Raw genomic sequence first — 22483 nt, 5'->3', positions numbered from 1 at the left:
GATGATTTTTTTTTTCAAGAAAGCACAATATCTTTGGGGACTAGGATTACAGTTTTAAAAGTGAAAATTGTCAGTTTAGAAGTCTTAGCAGTCTTTCAATGACCTCACGTTTTCACCCAGGGTCTCCATCCATGGTGTCCTGGTGTTCTCAAATGTGCTATTCAGACCATCTCCTCTCTTCTTTGTGTTCTCTTTGACCTGTGGAAGTCAAAATTTGCCCCATAGACCTGCCTGCCAGGAAGGCTGACTTTTTAAATGCTCACTACTTTGTATCTATGGCTTGTTTCTTTCATCACACTTGTAATTTTTTTTTTTCTTAGATCAGAAGTTGCAAAGTACTGTAGTTACAGGGCCTCATGCATATATTTTGTTTGGCCCATTCAGTTCATAGTTTAATTCTCTAAAATCTAGGCCAATCTAGAACCAAGACATTTCTCATAAAATTAGGATATAAGAAGACTATGTTCCATAATGGCAAGAATTTGCTTCATAGAATGTATTTGATTCTCAGTTTGCCCCCAAGCACATCAGGATCGCCTCACTCATTTGCTCATTATGTGGTCGATCCCTGTAGAGGTCTGGATTTGTACCCACTGGAAACAGGAATACCTGAGACAACTCCTTTTCTTTATCCATCCTGAAATTATTTCTCCATGAAAGAATGCCATTTAAAAACTAACAAAACATATCTCTAAAATAAAAAAAAAAAAAAAAGAAAAGCCTCTGATGCATAGACGCAGAGAGGTTATGTTTATAGATAAAATTTATTTATTCATGATTTCAATGCAGGGATTAAGGAAGAAAAGTGTAAGACGCAAACACAACAAGAAGGGTACCTTATTCTGATGTGGGATGGAGCATGCTTTGCTGGGGATAGTTTAGGAGAAGGGATGCTGAGTAAGTGGAAATGTAACTCATGAGGAGGGCTCCAGCTAAAGCTTGACTTCTAGAGGCTCTGGATGTAGGAAGACACTGTGCAGGGAATGACCTACTGTCAAAGAAAATAACAATGACTCTCAGTGGAGAGCAACACTGAATGAAGCTAGATACACAGGCCAAATGCCAAATCATGGTCTTGTGTGCCGTAATAAGTTTTGCCGTTGTTTGAATCCCAAAGGAAAAGATCTGGTTGTCTTGCCAACACCCACCACTCAGTGGCCTTCAGAAACGGAGGCAACACGAGCTCTCTCCCTCCTCCGATGCATAGAGCACCACTGTCCCTGATGTCCCATCCTCAAACTTCCATTGTGTCATTCATCTCTCCTAAGTGGTTTTTGACTTTAAAATAAAGATGCTAACTTCCACATACAATTTAAATTCTAGCTTGTCCATAACTTAATGCATCAAGGTTTTGTTTTGTTTGTTTGTTTGTTTGTTTGTTTTTAAGGGAGGAACAATAGATGCATTCTCTCCACAGGGGCTGAGATGCTAATGATCATAAATTGGTTCAAATGTGCTTCACACTGAGTTAGGACCTTCTGTTTTTCACCCAAAGCAAGGACCGTGATGTTGGAAATTTCAGCTTTCACAAGAACTCCTATGGAAGGTTTAGAAGTGTTCTTTAGAAATGCGTCAGGTCTGTGGCCGTGGGCAGCTGCCTGCTCTCCTTTGTGTAACAGAAGGCTGAGCTTGTGCTAGAACACTTCTGGTGTGCTGTTGATGGAACGAGGATTGACGGCTTTTATTTTATTTTATTTTATTTTCAGCTCACTCCCGTTGGCACCACGATATTTACAGGATTTTCAGGAGACAATGGAGCTACAGACATAGATGATGGACCAAATGGACAGATAGAATACGTTATCCAGTATAACCCTGATGATCCGGTATGTTAGTATCTACTTGTTATGTGGCATCTCCATGAGGAGTAAAAAAGTGCTTACCCCAGCAGATCCTTACTATGTTTTTCTGTTACTTGACTCCTTGAACTACATTAGTAGTCATTCAGCTGTTAAAAATTATCTCAAAATCATCATCTTTTAACTAATTGTGTTATACTTTTAAAAAGCACTTTGAAAACTTCTGGGTGAGTTTTGTAGGCAAACACTTAAAATGATTTATAGGTACAATATGCCATTTTCACGACATTTCCATTGTGCTTGTGGACTCTTAAGCATTCCAAATAAATCATCAGAGGTGGTGTAACTAGTGTGATGTATATGTTTTATGGTGCATGCCAGGTAATACCACACCACCACTATCCACCAGGGAAACCTTAGGTAGAGAAGAGAACAAAGCCTTTAGCTGTGCCCTTCTTTTTTTCCTTTAAGATTTTATTTATTTATTTATTTATTTGAGAGAGAGAGAAAGCATAAGCAGGGGAAAGAGCAGGCAGAGGCAGAGGGAGATATAGACTCCCTGTGGAGCAGGGAGGCCAATGTGGGACTCGATGCCTGGACCCTGGGATCATGACCTGAGATGAAGGCAGACACTCACTAACTGAGCCCCACCTTTTTTTTTTTTTTTTAGATTTATTTTTGATTAGAACATAGGATTTCTATTTTTTTAAAGGCTGTGAAATTATTTCTTTCAGTATATTACATTACCTATCACACTGCTAAGATCAAAATGGTTTTGTTGCAGCCTGAGCAAGAAGCCCTCCCTTCCTCCTTCCCCCAGAAAGCTTCTCAGGATGCCATTGGTGCCCCAAAGCATTCTTTTGAAATCACTTCTTTAGTGAATTTTCTTTTTTCTTTTTCTTTTTTTTTCCCCCTCGGGCAACACTTTATTGAGAAAACATTAACCATAAGTTCATTTGATTTTCATTTTTTTTTTTTTTTAACATATAATGTATTATTTGCCGCAGGGGTACAGGTCTGTGAATCCTCAGGCTTACACACTTCATAGCACTCACCATAACACATACCCTCCCCAATGTCTATAACCGAACCACCTGCTCCGTACCCTCCTCCCGCTCCTCCCCTCCCCTCAGTTTGTTTTGCGAGATTAAGAGTCTCTTATTTTTTCTCTCCCTCCCAATCCCATCTTGTTTCATTTTTTCCTTCCCAACCTCCCAAGCCCATTGTATATGTGTGTGTGTGTGTGTGTGTGTGTGTGTGTGTATACCATATCTTCTTTAGCCATTCATCTGCTGATGGACATCTAGGTTCTTTCCATAGCTTGGCTATTGCGGACATTGCTGCTATAAACATTTGGGTGCACGTGCCCCTTCGGATCACTACATTTGTAATGGATTATTTGTTCTTTGGGTGTTGAGTTTGATAAGTTCTTTATAGATTTTGGATACTAGTACTTTATCTGTTATGTCATTTACAAATATCTTATAAGAACATATTATGAACAACTATACACCAGCAAATTTGATGATCTGACAGAAAAGGGTGCATTCCTAGAGATGTATTAACTATCAAAATGGAACCAGGAAGAAATGGAAAGCCTGAACAGACCCATAACCACTAAGGATATTGAAGTAGTCATCAAAGATCTCCCAACAAACAAGAAACCAGGGTCAGATGGCTTCCCAGGGGAATTCTACCAAACATTAAAAAAGAATTAACACCTATTCTCTTGAAACTGTTCCAAAACATAGAAATGGAAGGAAAACTTCCAAACCCATTTTCTGAGACCAGCATTACCTTGATCCCAAAACCAAAGATCCCATCAAAAAAGAGAATTACAGACCAATATCCTTAATGAACACAGATGCGAAAATTCTCACCAAAATACTAGCCAATAGGATCCAAAGTACATTAAAAGGATTACTCAACATGACCAAGTGGGATTTATCCCAGGACTGCAAGGTTGGTTCAACCTCTGCAAATCAATCAATGTGATACAACACATTAATAAAAGAAAGAGCAAGAACCATATGATACTCTCAATAGATGCTGAAAAAGCATTTGACAAAGTACAGCATCCTTTCCTGATCAAAACTCTTCAAAGTGTAGGGAGAGAGGGTACATACCCCAATATCATCAAAGCCATCTATGAAAAGCACACAGCAAGTATCATTCTCAATGGAGAAAAACTGAGAGCTTTTCCGCTAGGTTCAGGAACACAGCAGGAATGTCCATTATCACCACTGCTATTCAACATACTACTAGAAGTCCTAACCTCAGCAATCAGACAACAAAAAGAAATTAAAGGCATCCAAATCAGCAAAAAAGAAGTCAAACTCTCACTCTTTGCAGATGATATGATACATTATGTGGAAAACCAAAAGACTCACTCCAAATCTGTAGAACTTGTACAGGAACTCAGTAAAGTGTCAGGATATAAAATCAATGCATAGAAATCAGTTGCATTTCTATACACCAACAGCAAGACAGAAGAAAGAGAAATTAAGGGGTCCATCCCATTTACAATTGCACCCAAAACCATAAGATACCTAGAATAAACCTAAACAAAGAGGCAAAAAATCTGTACTCAGAAAACTATAAAGTACTTATGAAAGAAATTGAGTAAGACACAAAGAAATGGAAAAATGTTCCATGCTCATGGACTGGAAAATAAGTATTATGAAAATGTCTATACCACCTAAAGCAATCTACACATTTAATGCAATCCCTATCAAAATCCCATCAATTTTTTTTCAAAAAAATGAAATAAATAATCCTAAAATTTATATAGAACCAGAAAAGACCTTGAATAGCCAGAGGAATATTGAAAAAGAAAGCCAAAGTTGGTGGCATCACAATTCCAGACTTCAAGCTCTATTACAAAGTTGTCATCATCAAGACAGTATGCTACTGGCACAAAAACAGACGCATAGGTCAATGGAACAGAATAGAGAGCCCAGAAATAGACCCTCAACTCTATGGTCAACTAATCTTTGACAAAGCAGGAAAGAATGTTCAATGGAAAAAACATAGTCTCTTTAACAAATGGTGTTGGGAAAACTGGACAGCCACATGCAGAAAAATCAAACTGGACCATTTCCTTACATGAAAATAGACTCAAAATGGATGAAGGACTTCATTGTGAGAAAGAAATCCGTCAAAATCCTTGAGGAGAACACAGGCAGTAACCTCTTCGACCTCAGCCACAGCAACTACTTCCCAGAAATAGTGCCCAAGGCAAGGGACACAAGGGCAAAAATGAACTATTGGGACTTCATCAAGCTCAAAAACTTTTGCAGAGCAAAGGAAACAGTTAACAAAACCAAAAGACAACTGGCAGAATGGGAGAAGATATTGACAAATGACATATCAGATAAAGGGCTAGTATCTAAAATCTACAAATAGCTTATCGAACTCAACACCCAAAGAACGAATAATCCAATCAAGAAATGGTTAGAGGACATGAACAGTCATTTCTGTAAAGAAGACATCCAGATGGCCAATAGACACATGAAAAAGTGCTCCACATCACTCCGCATTAGGGAAATACAAATCAAAACCTCAATGAGATACCACTTCACGCCAGTCAGAATGACTAAAATTAACAAGTCAGGAAATGACAGATGCTGGTGTGGAAAAGGGCCTCCATTTTTTATTGCACGTCATTAATGGCTTTTTTTATTTCATCTTGGTGGATTTTAGTTCTTTTATTTCTCCAGAATGGGCTTTTATTTCTCCAGACAGGTTTTATTTAATATCTTCCCTGCCTTTTTCAAGCCTGGTTAGCATGTTAGGAATCATCATTCTGAACTCTAGATCTGACATATTACCAATGTCTGTATTGATTAGGTCCCTAGCTTTCAGTACTGCCTCTTATTCTTTTTTTTTGTGGTAAGTTTTTCTGCCTTATCATTTTATCCAGATAAGAATATATGAATAAGAGAATAAAATACTAAAAGGGTGGCAAAGGCCCCAGAAAGTAAATGCTAACCAAATCAGAAGAGACCCCAAATTGGAAGGAGAAGGTAGGGGGTAAAAAGTAATTTAAAAATTTTTTTTTAATTTAAAAATAATATATATATATATATAATTAAAATATATATATTGAAAATGTATGTTTTTAAATATATATATATATATATATATATATTTATATATATATAATATATATAATATATATTATATATATATATATATATATATATATATATATATATATATTAGACTGGTGAATAGAACAGAGCACCAACTTGATTCGGGGAGTATTTTGGTCTTTTAGAAGAAACTACCCCCCAAAAGTTTAAAGAAAGAAAATTTTATATATATACAAATATAAGGGTAAACATGATGCAGGGATGGGATATGACTGTAAAGCTGAAAATTAAAAAACTAAAATTCTAAGACGAGAATTGATAAGATAAGTTGGTTGGAAAAAGAAAGAAAGTGGAGAGAATGTGCTCAGGTTGGAGAGTAGAACAAAGCCCTCTGCTAGATTTAGGGTATATTTTGATCTATAAGAAGAAATTGTATCCTAAGATTTTTTAGAAGAAATAACCCTATATACAAAAAATTCAGTTAGACATACAAATTAGTATACTAAAATTAAAGTTAGATACAATGAAGGGTAAAATATGACTATAATAATGAAGGTTTAAAAAGATTTTTTTAGAAAGGTATTTTTAAGATAAGCTAGTTAAAAAACATTAAAAGGGGAAAAAGGAAAAGTTTAAAAAAATTAGAATAAGAAAAATATAAAATTTAAAAAATTTAATTACTTCACGAGACTAAAGAACCTTGGGGAGAAAGCCATGAATTCCATACCTTGCTTTCCCCTCCTCTGGAATTCCGCTATTCTCCATGATCAGTGAGCTTGGTCTTTACTGGATATTCTTGCTGATCTTCTGGGATGAGGTCTGTTCCTAGGATTCTTAAATGTGTTTGCCTGAGGTGGAATTGCACCACCCTTGCCAGGGGCCAGGCCAAGTAATCTGCTCAGGCTCACTCTCAGGAGCTTTTGTTTCCTGAATGCTTTTCATAGAGGACGGGAATGAAAATGGCGGTCTCCCAGTTTCCAGCCTGGAGGAGCCAAGAGCTCAGGACCCCGTTCCTCAGTGTGCCCTTGGAGAAAAACAGTCAGTCCCTCCCAATTCCCTGGTCTCTGGCCACACTCTGAGCTAACCCTGCCTGTGACCCAGCATTTCTATCTCTGGTGCACAACCCTGTTTGGAGTCTGAAACCCAGCAGATTCCTGCTGCACACTCCCAGAGGAGGAAGGTGAGTCTCCACGGATCTGCCACTTGTGGGTCCCTGCTCAAAGAGCAGTGTCTTGACTGTGCCATGGATGATGGTTTAAGGTAACCCTGAGCTAATAGCCCCCTGCTCAGCTCTGTCTCTGCAGCCAGCTTCCCCACTCCTATATCTGCAAGCTTTGCTACACTCAGACACCCCTGGTTTTCTGTGAATCCACAGGTCCTGAGACCACACTGTCGTCCTGAGCCTGCAAGGGCTCCACCCCTGCTTCATCTCTGGAGCAATGTCCCTCAGTGGAACAGACTTCAAAAACTTCGGTTTTTGTGCTCCGCTGCTCCACTACTTGCCAAGAGCTGGCCCTTGCCCCCACGGTCTGTCTTCCCGTATATCTGCTTGGATTCACTTCTCCACATGTCCTACCTTTCAGAAAGTGGTCAATTTTCTGTTTCTAGAATTGCTGCTCTTCTTCTTTTTGATCTCCTGTTGGTTTTGTAGGTGTTCAGAATGATTTGATATTTATCTAACTGAACTCCTGTGACCTGATGTCACCTTAGTCTGCTACTCCTCCGCCATTTTGATTCTCCCTCTTAAGTGAATTTTCTTTTTTTTTTTTAAGTGAATTTTCTAAGTGAATACTCCTCCTATATGTTTCATACAAGGAAAATAGAAAGCTAATAGTCTGTATTTTTTTTTAAATCTATGTGTTTGTTATATAAGCTTTAAACAAAGAAACATAAACATTTAGCTTGCAGAAACTGAGAAGGGTCTATAGGAACCACCTCACATACATAGTGTGAGAACTAAGTGAATCGTGAATGTTCTCATCTTCTTCTGGCAGATCAATTCATGAGAGGGAGAGAATTTGTCTCAGGAGAGTGGCTGGCTGGTGTGAGCAGGGCCTCTGAGCTGTAGACTCAGGAGTCTTTCTAGAGCACACGGGCTCCTCTTCTTCTCTGCTGTGTTCTAATAAAACAGTTCAGTTTTTATGGTAAAATTTTCGAAATAGGGAACAAAAATGAAAAGGGAAAAGAAAAGCCCCTGGACATAGCAGAACCTATGAAAGATTTGAAGATGTTTTTGTTGGTTCTATGTGTCTTTTCCCCTAAGTGTGTTCCCACGTGCTTGTAGGTAGAGACAGTGGAGAAAAGGAAAAAAAAAAAAAAAAAAGAAAGAAAGAAAAAGAAAAGACAGGGAATTAAGAGGATGTGACAGAAAAGGACCATAAATAGAAAGGGTTGCTCAAGAAATTGAGTGAAAAAGATCAAAGAAGAAGCAGAAGACAAAAGGACAAGAGAAATACTTTTCCTTAAAAGCAGAAACAGACCACTGACTGCACATTTGATTTCTGGACTTTCTTCCTTAATACTTATGTTTTTAAAAGAATTCGTTGTCTATGCATCCCATGTTTCTAGCTTACATTTTATGAAGGTTGTTTCCTAATTTTTACTCTTCAATCTATAAAAATGAAACTCCCAGCAACTATAGAACAGCCTGGCCATGTATTTTAGGGAAACATTTATTGCCTTTCCCTAAAAACCAACCTATCCAAGCTATAGATGTAGTGTGAGATAAACATGCATTACTTAGGAACGATCTTTTAGAAGTTTTATGAGGCTGGAAATCTTTGTCACCTGTGCAGGAATTCCTTCTGAAGGCTTCCTCCTTTCAGGGATTTTTGGACTGGGCATGAAACATAATATGTGCCTTTACTGCCTAGAGACTAGAGAAGCTGATTGGCTACATGTAGTTTCCAAATTACAGAAAAAGAAAAATGTGCTCTAGCAAGCTAGCAGTTCTGTGGAATAAGTAATGACATCCTCTGGGCATGTGCCTAATTCAATGAGGCAAAAGAATAAGGCACCACGAGAGCACCTAACTTGGGGTTTATTGCAGGGAGAGGGGAGCCTGAACTCAGCCACATCCTTGCAGAGAGAACCCATCTTTAGCCATTGTGGAAATTTCCTGTAAACCTCAGTTACCTACTGATGTTTGTTCCTGCCACTATTCAGTTGCTAGTAACTCCGCTTCTATTAATAACACCATAATATTCACCTACTAACTTCTTAATTTCAAAACGAAATTGTGTGGGGGGCAAACATATTTAACCTGAAAATGGGGCCACCTCTGGCATCTATCACCACAATTAGGATTTCTTTCAAATGAGTCCCACAGTGTATGGATGGAGGAAATTGCAGATTGATCTGTTCTACTTAAAAATCTCAGGATGTTTGTTTCTTTTTGCTTGTTTGTTTTCCAACTGATGCTGCATTATTCATTAGCAGGAATCACAGATTAATGACCTTGATTTCCATTCCATTAAAGACATTTTGTTTGGCCACAAATTAATTTAAATACTTTATTTCTATTTACTTACTTGAGAGAGAAACAAAGCCTAAGCAAGAGGGGCAGAGAGAGAAGGAGGGAGGGAATCTCAAGTAGACCCCATGCTGAGCACAGAACCCAACGTTGGGTTCAGTCTCCTGACCTGATCCAAAAGATTATGACCTGTGCCAAAATCAAAAGTCCGGCGTTTAACCAACTGAGCCACCAAGGTGCCTTTGGCCACAAATTAATTTAAATCACTTTGAGATGATATCTCAAAAAATCATGAAATTTCACACTCACATCTAGATTTCCCCTCTATCTTAAGAAATGGAAATATAGTGACTTGGGTCCTGATTTCCAAATAAACCTGTCTAGCGTATCTAGTGTTTTTGTTGCTGTTGTTAATTTTTTTGTTTTTGTTTTTTCAGCTGGTATAATCCTCACATCTAAATGCCCCACATTTTTAGACTTTGCCTGTCTTTGCTGAGTTTTCCTGTGGTCTCACCTGCAGTGAGCATATTATTTACATCTCTGAGCACAGTGTTCAAACAGCTGCTTTAAAAATCCCTCTTTGCTTGTCCTAACTTTGGTCTTCCCTGATTTTCGCTCCTAAAATGGAATCCCATTTCCTGGTTCATCCTGGGTCCGGTTGTTTTAAACTCCCTCCTGGACCTTGTGAAGGTTATGTTGTGGAGACACTCTTACTTCTGTTATATTCCTCAGAGAAGATTTGTCCATGTGTTTGTTTTTAATGTACCAGACAACATCGTTGAGCTTACATTAAAAACCCTTGGGTGCAGCTTGAATCTCAGTTCCGTATACTTTCTTAGTGAACCTCTTCATATAAGTGTGCTCGTGAGGTTATTTACAGACTTGGACACAGCTTACACATCACATTCATTCTCTCCCTTCCTGGCTTTGTCCTTTCTCCAGCCCCCTGTCAGCCTCCATCAGCATGGGTTGTCCCATAGTCTATCCTCTTCAAACCAGATCTGTTTTCTTTCAGAATTTTGACAGCCCCTCGAGGAGCTAACTAATGCCAAACAGCCAACTTAGCCAGGTCATCTCTTTTTTCAAGTGTGTGATATCTGCTTGGGTTATCTCTCTCAGGGTGCCTGGTAGTTTTTTTTGTTGTTTTTGTTTGTTTGTTTGTTGGTTTTGCTTTTTTCCCAGAGTTTATAGGTTATTCATGGAAACACCAAGTCAAGTAGGAGATCATCAACCATATAGAAGCAGAACAATTAATTCCCAATCAGTTCCTTTCTTCAGGATATCTTTAGAAGACTAATATGCATAGTTCTTTTTCCTTCTGAGCCATTCTGGCTCTCTTGAGTATTAGGCAGCAGAAACAATGATATAACCATTTCAAAGTTTTAACAACAACAGAAGTACAGCATTCATTTCATTGACGGCTGGGGATCTTCAGTGATGAGCTATCAGCTCATTAGCCTCTGGCACTACTCTAAAACCAGAAACACTGACATTTCAAATCTGTATCAGGCTGTTTGCTCCTTAAGGAAAGGAGAATTGGAGAAACTGTTGAAATGTTGTCTATTCGTCTCTGTATTTTAAAAAAAGAGGATAACTTTCTAATAAGAGCATATATGAGTATTTCCTCATGTCTATGTGTTCCAAAATATCAGAGAACTAAAAATATAGTATCACTTGAAATTATTATGTTGAAGACTTGGCAAATGTAGCAGATGTCATTGCCTTTACTATATGCCATCACTGATCCTCAAGACAAGTTTTGGGGTTAACATGATGTGTTAGTTACCTATTTTTAAATTTTTTTTAAGTTTTATTTATTTATTTGACAGAGAAAAAGAGATCACAAGCAGGCAGGGAGGCAGGCAGAGAGAAAGGAGGGGGAAGCAGGCTCCCCACTGAGCAGGGAGCCCAATGCGGGGCTCAATCTCAGGACCCTGAGATCATGACCTGAGCCGAAGGCAGAGACTTTACCCACTGAGCCACCCAGTAGCCCTGTTAGTTACCCATTATTACCACATAACAATCCATCACAAATTTAGCGTCTTAAAACAAAACACACTGATTTTCACAGTTTCGGTGACTTCAGAGCCTAGACTCAGCTTGGCTCTCACAAGGTGGCAATCTGGGTATTGAGCAGATTAGTTCTCCTACAGAGAACTCAACTAAGGAAGAATTTCCTTCCAGTTAAACTCAGACTGCTGTCAGCATTCATTTCTTTATGATTTTAAGACAGAAGGTGTTGGCTTCTCTCTGACTCTTGGCCAGAAGTTGCTCCCAGCTCTGACAGGCCGCACTGAGTTCCTTGGCTGTATATCCCCTGAGTTCTGCAAGGAGGGTGCCCAGATCCAGTCTGTTTGCAAGATGGAGTTGTCCATGACACAGTGCAGCCACAAGACAGTTCATCACCTATGCTGTATCTTGTTGGTTAGAAGCAAGTCACAGCCCCTGCCACACTCAAGGGGAGGTTTTACATGAAGCCATGAGATGCCTGTGGGGGAGATGATGTGGGGATGGACAGGGGCTCCCTCAGAAATCTGTTACACCCACTCTTACCTTCAACATTATTGTCATCATTTTTGAATGTCATATAAACAGATACTTTGAATAGTGTTTTTTAACAAACTTACACTAAAGAAAGGGGATGAAGTTTCTATTCTAGTCTTAATACAGGGTAAATTGAACATGATCACTTGAACTATTTATTAGCATCTTTGTTGCCCTACTTGTATTACCTTTATGATGTGGAAGAACATTTATATTACATGTGGAATAGAGAAAAATCAGGCATTTGTACTAACCAAAATCATAAAATTTTAATTACCAATGTTGCAGACTCATCACTAAAACAAAGCACACTTTTATTTAACCCATGAGCAAAATCAGAATAGTTAAAATTGAGCTTTCTTTTCTTTTTCTTATTCTTTTTTCTTGTTTTTTTTCCTTCTCTTTACTTTTGCCATCATTTTCATTGAATTTTTTCTAAAATAAGGAACAAGTTTAGGGATGAATAGCAGCTGAGCTGATTGACTACATTTAAAACAAAATCATTTATGCTGGTTTCTAAAACATTCTGGATCTTTCTCTCTTTGGAGTTATGCCAGAAGTGCACTTTTTTGGGGGGAGGCTGGTGGTGGAAGAATGACCTGCTCTGGATAATGACCTGTGAGCTCACAGAACCAAGTACAAATCACCATCGTCCTCCTCCTCCCCTTGCCCTCCTCTCCCCCTCCCCTGACACCAATGTTGAAAAAAGGGTATTACATAGAAATCACAAATTGTGATGTTTGAACCTTTGATGATAAAATACATGGTGGTAACAGGGAAATTTTCCAGATACCTGAACTTTGATTTAGAAGTACCCCAGGGCTACTCAAGGGTAACCCAAAAAATATATGAAAAAATATCATGAGAAACAAGTTTTGTGGTTATTTTCAAGATGACTGGTGAAAAACCCATTGATCAACATGCAGAGTTTTTAAAAATGACGAGAGTATTAGGGCACCTGGATGAATCAGTCAGTTAAGCAGCTGACTCTTGGTTTCAGTTCAGGTTATGACCTCTGTGTCCTAGGATAAAGCTGTAGTTGATTCTGTGCTCCAGGGGAGTTAGCTGGAGAGTCTCTGTCTCTGCCCCTCCACCATTGTTTCTCTCTCACTCAGAAAAATAAATTCACCTTTTAAAAATGGTGAGAGTAGTAAATATGAATCTTATAGGCAATATTTTCAGATGATAAACACGCTCTCTGTAAATTTCAACAGACTAAGTTACAACGTTGCATTCTCTAATTCATCTTATATTCAAAGGAGTTGATTCTTTATCTTTCCCAATTTGCAGACATCCAATGACACCTTCGAAATTCCCCTCATGTTGTCTGGAAACGTGGTGTTAAGGAAGAGACTCAACTATGAAGATAAGACCCGGTATTTTGTCATCATCCAAGCTAATGTGAGTACTCAGTCTCCCTAGCTTCCCTCTGGGGAACTTATGAAGCAAAGAACTAACCCCAGAATGTATAAGTGCTCTCAGAGTGCTTGGTGTAAATTATGGCCTCACAGGGTAGGCTGCCCACAGCATAATGTGTATGTTATATTCTTCGAGATAGGGAATGGGATGGAAGGGGGCAGGAGGATGGTTTCTACTCACTGTTTCCTTCCCTCTGAATCACTCACACCCACTCTTCAATACTTTGCCTTCAGCTCACAGTGAAGTATTTTCTCAAAGTGTGATGCATGGAGCATCAGCAGCAGAATCACCTTGGGAGGATATTAAACAGGCAGATTCCTGGACCCAACCTCAGACCCTCTGAGGAAAATTTTTAAAGGGTAGAAATGGAATGCCTGCATGTTTATTAGCTCCCCAGGGGGTTCCAGAGCGCACCAAAGGAAGAGAAAAACTGATCAGCAATCATTTCCCCCATGGCTTCCATTTTATTTCACTATTGGTGTCAGCTTCTAGGACCATAACCAAGAATGTATGCACCGCAGGAATGAAACATCAGAAAAATAGTTGCTTACATAACATGGACTTTTATTATGGTTTTAACAAAATCCCTAGATTCATGTAGATCAAGTGCTGGTTTGACAGCTGACGTATATCACAAAGGACTCCGGTTACTTCTCCCCTTAGGTTGTACCCTTTCTGAAGTCTGGTTATTTTTCCAATGCAATATTTGTCAGGTACTAGTGAATACCACATCCATAAACATCATAACTGCATTTCAAGTCTGAGGGTAAGCAGGGGGAAAAGGGGCAAAACTAGGACTCTTCTTCTTCCTTGTCCATGAGGAAACTTGTCCCAAGTCCTCTTCCCTTCTAGCCTGGGATCCCAGGAGGCAGAATAGAGAGATTGAAGGAGACTGTATGTAGCAAAGGGGAGTGAGGTAATCACTTCTGGATTATACCAAGTCCTGGGCATCTCCTGGAGCTGGACAGGGCTGATAACCCAGGGAGACTGGGCTGGGAGAAAAAGGAGGAGGAGGTGAAGGAGAAAGAAGTGGAGGGAGGGAAGGAGCAGGAGAAGGGGAATAAGAGTTTGTTAACAAGAAGAACAGAATGAGGCTAGTTTTTCAGCAAACAACTGATACTGGCTGGCTACAAATGGCTTCTGATAGTGACAAAAGTCCATAGTAAGTGACAGGATCACGTTCTGAAAAGGTTATTAGACTCTGAAGCCAGCCTGTGCCTTTAAGGATGCCTAGTCATTGTCATCCTACTCATAGAGCAGAACAGAAAGACAGCAGAGAGTGGCAAAAGGAAAGCATCCCCCATCAGCTCTTCTGAACAAGTTTATATGCAACAAGGCATCACTCAGTGGATGGCCATTTTTGCCCTAAAGATATTTTGCCAGTAAGGGCGGGGTGGATTTTGTATGTGTATATTCATATTTAAATACATGATTTATATCTATATATTTATATTAATATTGTTTTATATATTCATAAAACAAATACATTTACACATATAAAATATATTTATTTTATATAACATATATATAATTCATCTGTTATATATAGTAGGTAGGTAGTAGATATAGATACATAGATAGAATTTTTGAAGCCAAATTTCTGGATTTACATTCAAAATTATCCAGTTGGTTGTATTTTGATTCATTGTCTTGGAGTCCAGGGGTAGAGACTAAAGCAGAAACGGCAGATATAAGAAAAAGTAAAATCAACTGGCCTCTCAGTAGAATCAGTAGGTATGAGTTCCTCAAAACCCTGAAATATTTATTTTTAAATATTATTTCCATGTGGGTGAAAATGAGAAGAAAAAATATAGTTTCCCTTGTCTGATTCAGAATCTCTAATAAAATGTAAGAAAGAGTAAGATTGCTCTAGAATGTATTTGAAAATTTGTTTTTATTGTGCTATTTAAAATGAGGTATTTTTTTTTAAGAAACACAAGCTAAACATCTGAGTTGCTATTTAATTTAAAATATTTATAAAGACATCTGGAACAATTTGCATGAAATTTGCTAGACGGCCTGTAAGTGCAAGAGGGAGTGTTAATTTTTTAGCATTTCAGGGATAAAATTATGAGATAGAAGGTTATGCGTGACTCATCAAAGGGAAAGAATGGAATTGGCAAGAAATTAAAGAAAAGGTTAATTTATCTGTAACAATTTTTACCACAAACATAAATCATAGAGTATAGAATATGAATGTTAAGTATAAGAGATTAGAAGCTTTTTGGTGTTTTTAAAAACTTTCAAAGCTATATCCTTTTAATGGTTTTAGGATATACCAAAATTAGGATGCATTGTAATTTATCCAAATATACTACCTGTTGTTTGTTTGTTTGTTTTGCATTTTGGCTTGGGAAGATACCCACTCTCATGACTCTTGTGAGAGGCAGTGAGTACAATATTGTGGCAAAAGCATGAATTCTAGAACCACGTTGCCTGGATTTAAACTCCAGTGCTGCCATTGACTAGCTTTGTGACTTCGGGCATGTGCTACTTATGTACGGCACTTTAGTGTTTGAAAATGGATAAATGAGGGGCACCTGGGTGGCTCAGTGTGTTAAGCATCTAACTCTTGATTTTAGCTCAGGTCATGATCTCAGGGTTATGAGAATGAGCCCCGTGTCAGAGGCTGTGCTTAGCAGGGAGTCTGCTTGAGGTTCTCTCTCTCCCCTTCTGCCCCTCGCCCTGCACACACACACACACACAAACACACACACTCTCTCTCTCTCTCTCTCAAATAAATAAATAAATAAGTATTTAAAAATTGATAATTTAATAATGGAATTTTTATGAGAAAATATGCATATGTATACATGTATAGGTAGGGCTTTTAATCTTACTAAATAATGCCATATTATTTTCCAAAGTATTACAACACATCACTCCCTCACAAATGGGAAAGAATTCCTCATTGTCTCTACATCTTAGACACATAATTTACTTAAAACTGGGATTGTTGGAACTGAAAAGCTGAATCATCCTTGCTTGAGAACCGGTTGTGGATCTTCCTCCCAGCTCTGAGTTCAGGGACCTTGCCTTTGTGTCCTTGGTATTAGAGCCTAGAGGATGGAAAGTGACAAGTGCTACACATCAGAGCTTCTTCTCTTAGAGAGATGGTTGCTAATCTTGGACTGCTTCATATACGCCAACATCTATGTCAGGGAGCAAGAATCCCTGTCCTCTCAGAGGTCCTTCGAGCTGGACAAAGGACCAAATTGACACGAGACAGATTCACAGGAGAAAATAAAATGTAATAGGTGTACCCTATGGGGAATCCACGTAGACATGGGGATTCCAAAGACAGGCTGGATGAGGACTCTGTGTCATCCTGAACTAGAGAGAAGGGACTTCAGAGGAAAGGGGTGTACTTCACATGGTCATAAGTAAAGCATATATCTGATAATGAGATGTTTGCCCTACCATACAGATGGGTCACTCGGATAAAATTGATCTCCATTAATAACCTTTATTCTGGGAAAGACCCCAATTTAAATTCTTCTGTGTGGTTGAGAAGGACAAAATTTATCTTGAGCCTGTAGTCTCAGGTGCGTTCAGCACAAAATATGCCAAAGTTGTACATTTGGTGGGGAGGTTGTCCTGAACCCCTATATCTGTATAATTTATACTTCTGTATTTACATAGAATCATAAAATCCATAGATCATTACATGTTTTTAATTACATTTTTATGTTCTTTGGGGGTTTTTTGTTGTTATTTTGTCAGTGGTGTGTAAATCGATGTGCAGTGTAGATCATGTACATTTAAAACCTACATTATTCTCTTGGAGTCATAAAGAAAGTTGAATTATGAGCAATCAATTTTGATTTTAAAGTAGATGGTATCTAAGAGGGTAGAGGTTTGATGATAAATTACTGAAATTACTCAATTTGGATCTGGTTTTGCTTATGGTACAAAGATTTGATTGATGTGCAAAGGAAACTATTCAAATTTCATGTAATTAGGAAGTTTCTTCTTATCCACGTGGACATGTTGTTTCTCTTAAATAAGCTGGGGGAGTTTTGGCTAGCATAAATAAGAAAACTTGTCACTTCTTTTATTGAGAATATTTGCAGTGTTATTACCCACAGTTCATTTTAAATATGAATGTGCAATAAGGAATGATTAATTCTAGAAAATGGAAGGAAAAGAAATCTAAAAAAGAAAGTTCAGAGATGTACCAAGATCAGTGGGTTTTCTTTCTGTTGAAATTTCCAATATAGCCTATACCACAGACTCCCAAATCATGAAGGAATCAAACTCATCTCTTTATACACAGATATTATTCAAAACTAGGTCTCTTTTGTATTAACATTATCCTGAGGGAAATACCAAAGATTCTTCTGTACTCAAGAACTTTTGATTCATTGTCAGAAAGAAAAAGGTTACATTTATTTTAGAATCATGGCCAGAGTAAGTTCTAAGTTAACTTTATCAATAACAGGGGAAAGTTAATATTTCCTCAAATATCAAATATCTAGAAGAGGAACACTGTCTTTCATAATAAGATATTGTAATTCTTAAAAATATTATTTTTTCTTATCTCTGTCTTTTCTCTTAACACTATGAATATCCAGAACAGTATATAAACATAATTATAAGGGTTTTGATGTAAAAAATAATCACTTTGTACACTTTTGATATCAACTTGTGTAAACAACTTTTTTTTAAAAAAAGATTTTATTTATTTATTTGACAGACAGAGATCACAAGTAGGCAGAGAAGCAGACAGGGAGAGAGGAGGAAGCAGGCTCCCTGCTGAGGAGAGAGCCTAAAGCAGGGCTGGATCCCAGGATCCAGGATCATGACCTGAGCCAAAGGCAGAGACTTTAACCCACTGAGTCACCCAGGCGCCCCTGTAAACAACGTTTGATATCACCTTGTGTAAACAACTTTTCAAAACTAGCCCTCACTTTGACCTTCCCTCACCTCCAATTCCTACTTGTTGTAGAGTAAGTGCTGAACTGTACACCCATTGTTTTTAGCTCTGTCAATTTCTTCGGTGTATTCTGGGAAAGAGGAATGAAATAGGAAAATGATGCTAGGACGTTCCAGTCCTAAACACATGTAAGCATATGGACATGAAAACAGCATGCTGTTCTATCTACTAGTATGCATGAAAATTTAAAAAAATTAGATAAACATCTCAAGCAAACAAAAAGCACTTCCAAAAAAAAAAAAAAAAAAAGCAACTCGCTTCTAAAATGGTTTAGACCTACACAATCTTGTTGCTGCTTTTTTTTTTCTCATTTTCATAAAGGAATCTAACACAAAATCAAGTTACTCTAGGATAAGTTTTAAATTTTCAGTTAGTGATACTCCATCTACCATTTGTGGACAGAAATAAGGCAAACACCTCCCTGGTCTTCAGTAACTGAGTCAGGGTCAGAAAACTCAGGGCAACTCTAATTATGCTACAACTTATTTTTTTCCTTTCTCTACTACAAATACCTGATAAGGTAATGAGAGAGCCTTTAATATATGTATCTGAGTCAGTCTAGTAGGTGCTTCTAGGCATTTTTTTTTAAAGCTACAAACCACTTGAGTACAGAGTACATAAATGTTGGAAGTCTCTATTCTGAGGTTCCTGTGGCTCAACAAGAAATCTGTAGATCAGCATGCCTGTTCCCTACTCACTTTAAAACCAAAATTCATGTAATTTCATAGCATTTGGTAGAGTTCACATCATTGCTGGCCCCGCTCCAAAAAACCAATATTTAACTTAATACGCTTCTCAAATAGAAACCAGGTACTGACTGAATAAAGAAATTAGCATTCAACCCGTTTGATCAAAAAGTAGTGGGCAATTAAACTACCTTACAGCAAGAAAGCCTTCTGATTGGGATAAAGGGATTGAAGCCTCACTTATCATCTGACAGAGGTGTTTTATTGTATTAACATTGTTATAGTTTAAATATTTGCAATTTTATAGAAAAAATTGCTTGGTAAAAAGTACGGATTGTGACAATGAATTAGTTATCTCTGAGCTATTTCTAAAAGTAAATATCTTTGAGGTTCTCTATGCTTAAAAAGAAATTAGTTCTTCCTTGCAATGTATGAGTGAAACTTTTTACTTATTTAGTAAATAATTCATTCAAAGACAGCAGGTGTCTCTGCTATCCCGGGATACTTTACAGTATGACTCCGAAGAGCTTTACGTTGTGTTGCCATCATCTGAGGCCAGAGGATTGAAGGCTTTGAATAAAGATGCTGAAGATTCTAGGACCAAGGCAGTGTGGCTTTCCTGTGAAATGTTGACAGAATGTTCCAGCTAGTTCACATCTCATACTTTCCTGACTATTTCTTATGGCTTTCTTGATTCTATGTTCAAGATATATGTATGCTTTTAAATTCCTGCATTCCTATTTTGACGCTGGATTTTTCTTTGTATCATCTGCAATTTCTTGCAGAGCTGAACTCACAGACATTAAATAGTGACTTGTTTTTAAGGCATCTGATTAAAAGTTCCACGTAAATTAATGTTTAATATTAGAAAATGTGTAAATGGCATGTGAAAGAATAATGCACATTGAGAAAATACAAGTTAAAAAAACTTGAGTAACTTTTAAAAGAGATATATTCTTGCTTGCCAATTATAGCCATAGCTTCTAAATCAATGAAATATTATTTTATTTTTAAATATTTAAAAATGAAAAAATCTTCATTTCATAAAGGAAATAAGAGAAATGAGATGTGAAAATGGAGAAATGGAGGAAGGAATATTTTTTTTTCTTGGAGGGATAGTCTTTAAAATGTTTTGGGTTCTCATGTAGCAGTGAGTGGAAATAGAGACATCAGGAGATCACATAAAACATTCATGCAAATAATTTTGTTTTATTTATACTACTCCCAATTTAGAATGTTATTTCTTTTATCTAGAACAGTCTTGAGCAGTAACATTTTACTAGAAAGAGCAAAAGGTTCTTTTCATTTTGGTTTTTATCTGAATTGCCAGGGGCTATGTTTTAGATGAGTTTTTTAGATCAAATTTGGTTCTAAACTGGGAGAAGTACTAAAGACTTCCATGGGCTTACGCATGCTCAATGGGCAGGAAACCTACTTCCATATTTCTCCTCATGTTTTATAACACATGTTAACAAAAAATCGTGGGGAAGCTCCACACATGTAGTGAGACTGCTGGCATTTTTCAGTGCTACCTGACTGTTTAGAGAAGTGAAGAGGAAACAGGATGGGTCACCCCAAAATATGCCTCCCTGGCAGAAGGATTGTTTCAGGCTGGTTATGTTTTCAAAATGGCAGACAATAGAGGAGCTCTGCAAGCCATGTAGAAACAGTTCCCTGTTAGAAGAGCACTTTGCGCTTACACAGGATGTTTCCACATGCCCCTCCCACCAGGTAGATGAGAATGACTGAATCTGGACGAGATCCCATGAGTGGGGAAGGTCTGGACGTGCATCTGCAAGACAGTGACTCCTGCATTTACTGAACTTTGCCTGGAAGACTGACTCTCTAGCACCCCTGACATCTTCTTTAGTCTTTAGCAGGAGTTGGTATTTAAGGTGATAGCTTTGGCCATTTGGGGGAGTTACTCAGTTTTCCTGGTGTCTGTGTATATACAGTAGGAGCACATATCATTAAACTGCTTTGGTTTTCTTCCTGCTAATCTGTTTTCTATTATATGAGGTCTCAGCCAAGAAGTTAGTGGCTAGAAGGGTGGAAAGAAAATTGTTTTTCTTCCCTGACAGTAGTTTCTCTACTATTTTGTTTCCAAGTAAAAATTCATATTTTATAGATCAACACTTTGTAAGCAGTATCTTTTCTCAAAATTGTAACTGAAGCCTTGTGATTTGGCTCCTTGGTGAGTCAGAAACTGTACCACCTGAGTGTTCACACAAAGAAAACTTTATTTGCAGCAAATAAGGAGATCACAGGCAAATGACTTCCAAAACAATGACTCCCCAAGCAAAGGTGGATACATTCCTTTCATTTAGGGTTTGGTGAATAGGGGATGATAGGGGAGACTTGTCATCATATGTAGAGGTAAGCATGAGGTCACACATGCCTCTGAAAGGAAACCAGCCTATAGACACATTGTATATTGTGGAAATGATGCTCTTGTTCCTCCTTGGATGGAGATTTTAATATTATAATGAGGCAAATGTGGTCATCAGTTATTCTGAAAGTCATGCTGTGGTCCATCTGTACAGACATGAATCAGGGATTAAGCTCAAACTGGTCAGGGTGGTCTGGGCCAGCTGGAGGTCTTGTCAGGGCAGGTGCTTGAGGGAAGGGTGGTTTCTGGTTTCCATTTGTCCAAGTTAGGAGATAAGCTGGAAAGAAGAGCTCAAGGGAAAATGTGGCACAAAGGTTGGCAAGTACAAGCAGGTGGGCACTCAAGGTCAGGTCTTGGAGTCTGGCTGATGATAATATGAGATAAAAGTCTACCCATTCATTCATTGATGGATATTTTGACTGCTGCCAGCTTTTGACCATGGTGAATAGTGCTGCTATGAGCATGTATATAAATATAACTACTTTTTAGAGTTGTACAGCATATAATTTTAAGGAGACAGAAAAAGTAGAACAAGTTTTCAAAATAACTAAATGCTAAGAAAGTAATCTAGCTAAATGCTAAATTACATCATAATGAATGACAAACCACCACCACCATTATCACAGTAGATGTTCTGGACAGAGATAACTAAGGTCTTGTGTTTCTTCCATGTGTCCTTCTGGCGAACTCTCTTAGATAAATATAATCAGTATAAATGAAATGTAATATAATGAAATCAGTTCCACTCTCAAACATGGGCTGCACATAGTGGTTTCTTCCCCAGAGAAATGAAAAGGTAAAAAAAGAGAGAATAAATTGGCAGTGGGAAAATCTGATGAACACAACCTCAACCAGGTGATCAAGGTTGAGTCATGTTAATAATATATACTCTTGCTATAATGTGATGACATGACTCTGGACTTCTACAGTCTTCGTCCCCAAAATGCATCACCCCCATCTGATCTTGAGAAAAACATCAAATTCCTCACTGAAGAACACTCTAAAAACACACCTGACTAGTACCCCACATTGTCAAGATAATCGAAACCAAGGGAAGTTGGAGAAATTTCAGAACCTGAGAAGATGTGATGGCTACATACAGGTGGAGTCCTGGATGGGATCCTGACATGGAGAATGGACCTCA

General features: G+C 38.0%; 1 protein-coding gene across 1 annotated transcript in view; it reads left to right on the top strand.

The window, feature by feature from the left end:
• PCDH15 (protocadherin related 15) overlaps nt 1–22483 on the top strand; it is a 546308-nt gene that overhangs the window by 35555 nt on the left and 488270 nt on the right. Inside the window, exons 4-5 of the mRNA XM_044236821.1 lie at nt 1707–1826; nt 13200–13310. Of these exons, the coding sequence (XP_044092756.1) occupies nt 1707–1826; nt 13200–13310 (231 nt within the window). The remainder of the gene's footprint in view (nt 1–1706; nt 1827–13199; nt 13311–22483) is intronic.

The sequence above is a fragment of the Neovison vison genome, chromosome 2 (assembly GCF_020171115.1).
Source record: "Neovison vison isolate M4711 chromosome 2, ASM_NN_V1, whole genome shotgun sequence".
Taxonomy (NCBI): Eukaryota; Metazoa; Chordata; class Mammalia; order Carnivora; family Mustelidae; genus Neogale; species Neogale vison.
The sequence above is the reverse complement of the archived record's forward strand: the minus strand, read 5'-3'. Positions and strand labels throughout refer to the sequence as shown.